This window comes from Arachis ipaensis, chromosome B05 (genome assembly GCF_000816755.2).
Source record: "Arachis ipaensis cultivar K30076 chromosome B05, Araip1.1, whole genome shotgun sequence".
Taxonomy (NCBI): Eukaryota; Viridiplantae; Streptophyta; class Magnoliopsida; order Fabales; family Fabaceae; genus Arachis; species Arachis ipaensis.
In genome coordinates, this window is record NC_029789.2 from 2,260,300 (window position 1) to 2,262,104 (window position 1,805).

The 1,805-nt window shown below is 32.9% G+C and overlaps 1 protein-coding gene across 4 annotated transcripts in view; it reads left to right on the top strand.

Moving 5' to 3' along the window:
• The window catches only part of LOC107642429 (LRR receptor-like serine/threonine-protein kinase FEI 2), an 8,914-nt gene extending 7,506 nt beyond the window's left edge, over window positions 1–1,408 (top strand). For all 4 annotated transcript variants that reach the window (XM_021122801.1, XM_016345780.2, XM_016345781.2 and 1 more), the window contains one exon: window positions 759–1,408. In XM_021122801.1, coding sequence (XP_020978460.1) covers window positions 759–778 — 20 coding nt within the window. In that variant the 3' untranslated portion in view covers window positions 779–1,408. The remainder of the gene's footprint in view (window positions 1–758) is intronic.

A 1,805-nucleotide genomic window follows, 5' to 3' on the forward strand; every position in this document is an offset into this window, starting at 1 on the left:
ATAGGCAAATTAGTCTCTGAAAGATAAAACATTCTTCAAATTCGCCTCTAAAAGATTTTTTCAATCAAATTAGTTCTTCGAAAATAACGAATTAATCATATTTGTCCTTTAGTGACTCCATGAACAATATATTAACTGATAGCAACCATATATGCTTATGAAAATCTATCAATTTAGTCGTCAAGTCATATTAGGAATATAGATTATGTAATTGGGGAAATGGGATTAAATTAATAGATTTTGATGAATATATCTAGTTAACGTCCAATTAGACATGTCAAGTATTATGTATATAGTCAATTAACGTTTCTTATAATCAATTGTTGACAAAAATTGTTAATGGAGTCACTGAAGGACAAATATGATTAATTTGTAATCTTTGAAAGACCAATTTGATTGAAAAATTCTTTTCAGGATGAATTTGAAGAATGTCCAATTTTTCATGGACTAATTTGACTATTAACCCGTTTTATACTTAAAAAATATTGATGCTTATTTAAGTATTTGTTGGCATATGCTAACAAATGGGCTTTCCTCATGATTAACCATAACAAGCAACGTGTGTGACTAGGTTGGAAGGTTTCTTCTGTAAACGAATTTGGTAAAATAATTGAAATTAGTTCTCCTTTTATTTTAGTACATTATTATTCATGAGCTGTGTAGATTGTAATGTGTTTCAAAAAAAAAAAAAGTTATGCTTATCCAGTTTTTTTTTTTCTTGTTTGCTATTCTAATTCCATGTATTTGCAATTGTGCAGCTGAATTTTCTTATTACTGAAAATAGGCGGAGGGAAATAGTCGATCCGCATTGCGAAGGGATACAGGTTGAGAGCCTTGACGCCTTGCTCTCTGTGGCTATTCAATGCATTTCATCCAGTCCAGAGGATCGACCAACGATGCACCGAGTTGTACAGTTGCTTGAATCGGAGGTCTTGACTCCATGCCCAAGTGATTTCTATGACTCCGAGTAGAATTCTTGCGAAGACAAACTAACTGCCTGTTGTGTTTGCCTCTGTCATCGCAAGTCACTTACAATTCACAAGCTATGGTCGCATATTAAAACGAAATTTGTCTTGAAAGATGCCCTTCTTGCAGCACTACATAACAAGAAAGATATCATCCTCGGATGCCCGTGCATTTCTGTCTTCACAAATGGAGTTGCAGTTGAAATTGCCACTAGTTCGTGGTTGTTCCACCTTCCCACTTGGGTCTCTCTTGTTATTTTTTCACCCCTCCTTGGATTTGTAATCTCGGTCACATTTGTTCACCTCCAATTTAAGTGTATATGTATAAATTCAGTACGCCACCCTTTTGCAAGCAATTCTTGTGATTTATTTTTGTAATATATGTTTGCATAAAGAAAAATCGTCTATAGTGTCTTTTGAATGAATATATATATAAAGGGTTTGAAATGGTCTGAAATGAATTATAAAAAAATATAAAATTAAATTGTTGAATTTTGACTTGTATGTAATTAGAATTTTGTTTTTTATAAATACCCTGAAGTTATTAAATGCTGTAAGGGCAGTAAGAGGTGCCGGGGCCGGGGAAAAGGAGGACTAAAAAGAGAGAATATGATGGCAACGAGTCCAAATTTGGACAATGCATTTGTTAAGTGTGTTTTCAGAGTCCAAAGTTTAGTTTTCATTGGTGAACATTTCTGATTTTCAGTAGTTGAGCCTAAAGTTTAACAGTCAAGTGTTTTATGTATTTGGTGAAAAATATTCGTATTTTAAATAACAACGCATTGAAATTCTTGAGAATATATTTCTGTACAAAAATAAACATACCCCAAAATAATCTGA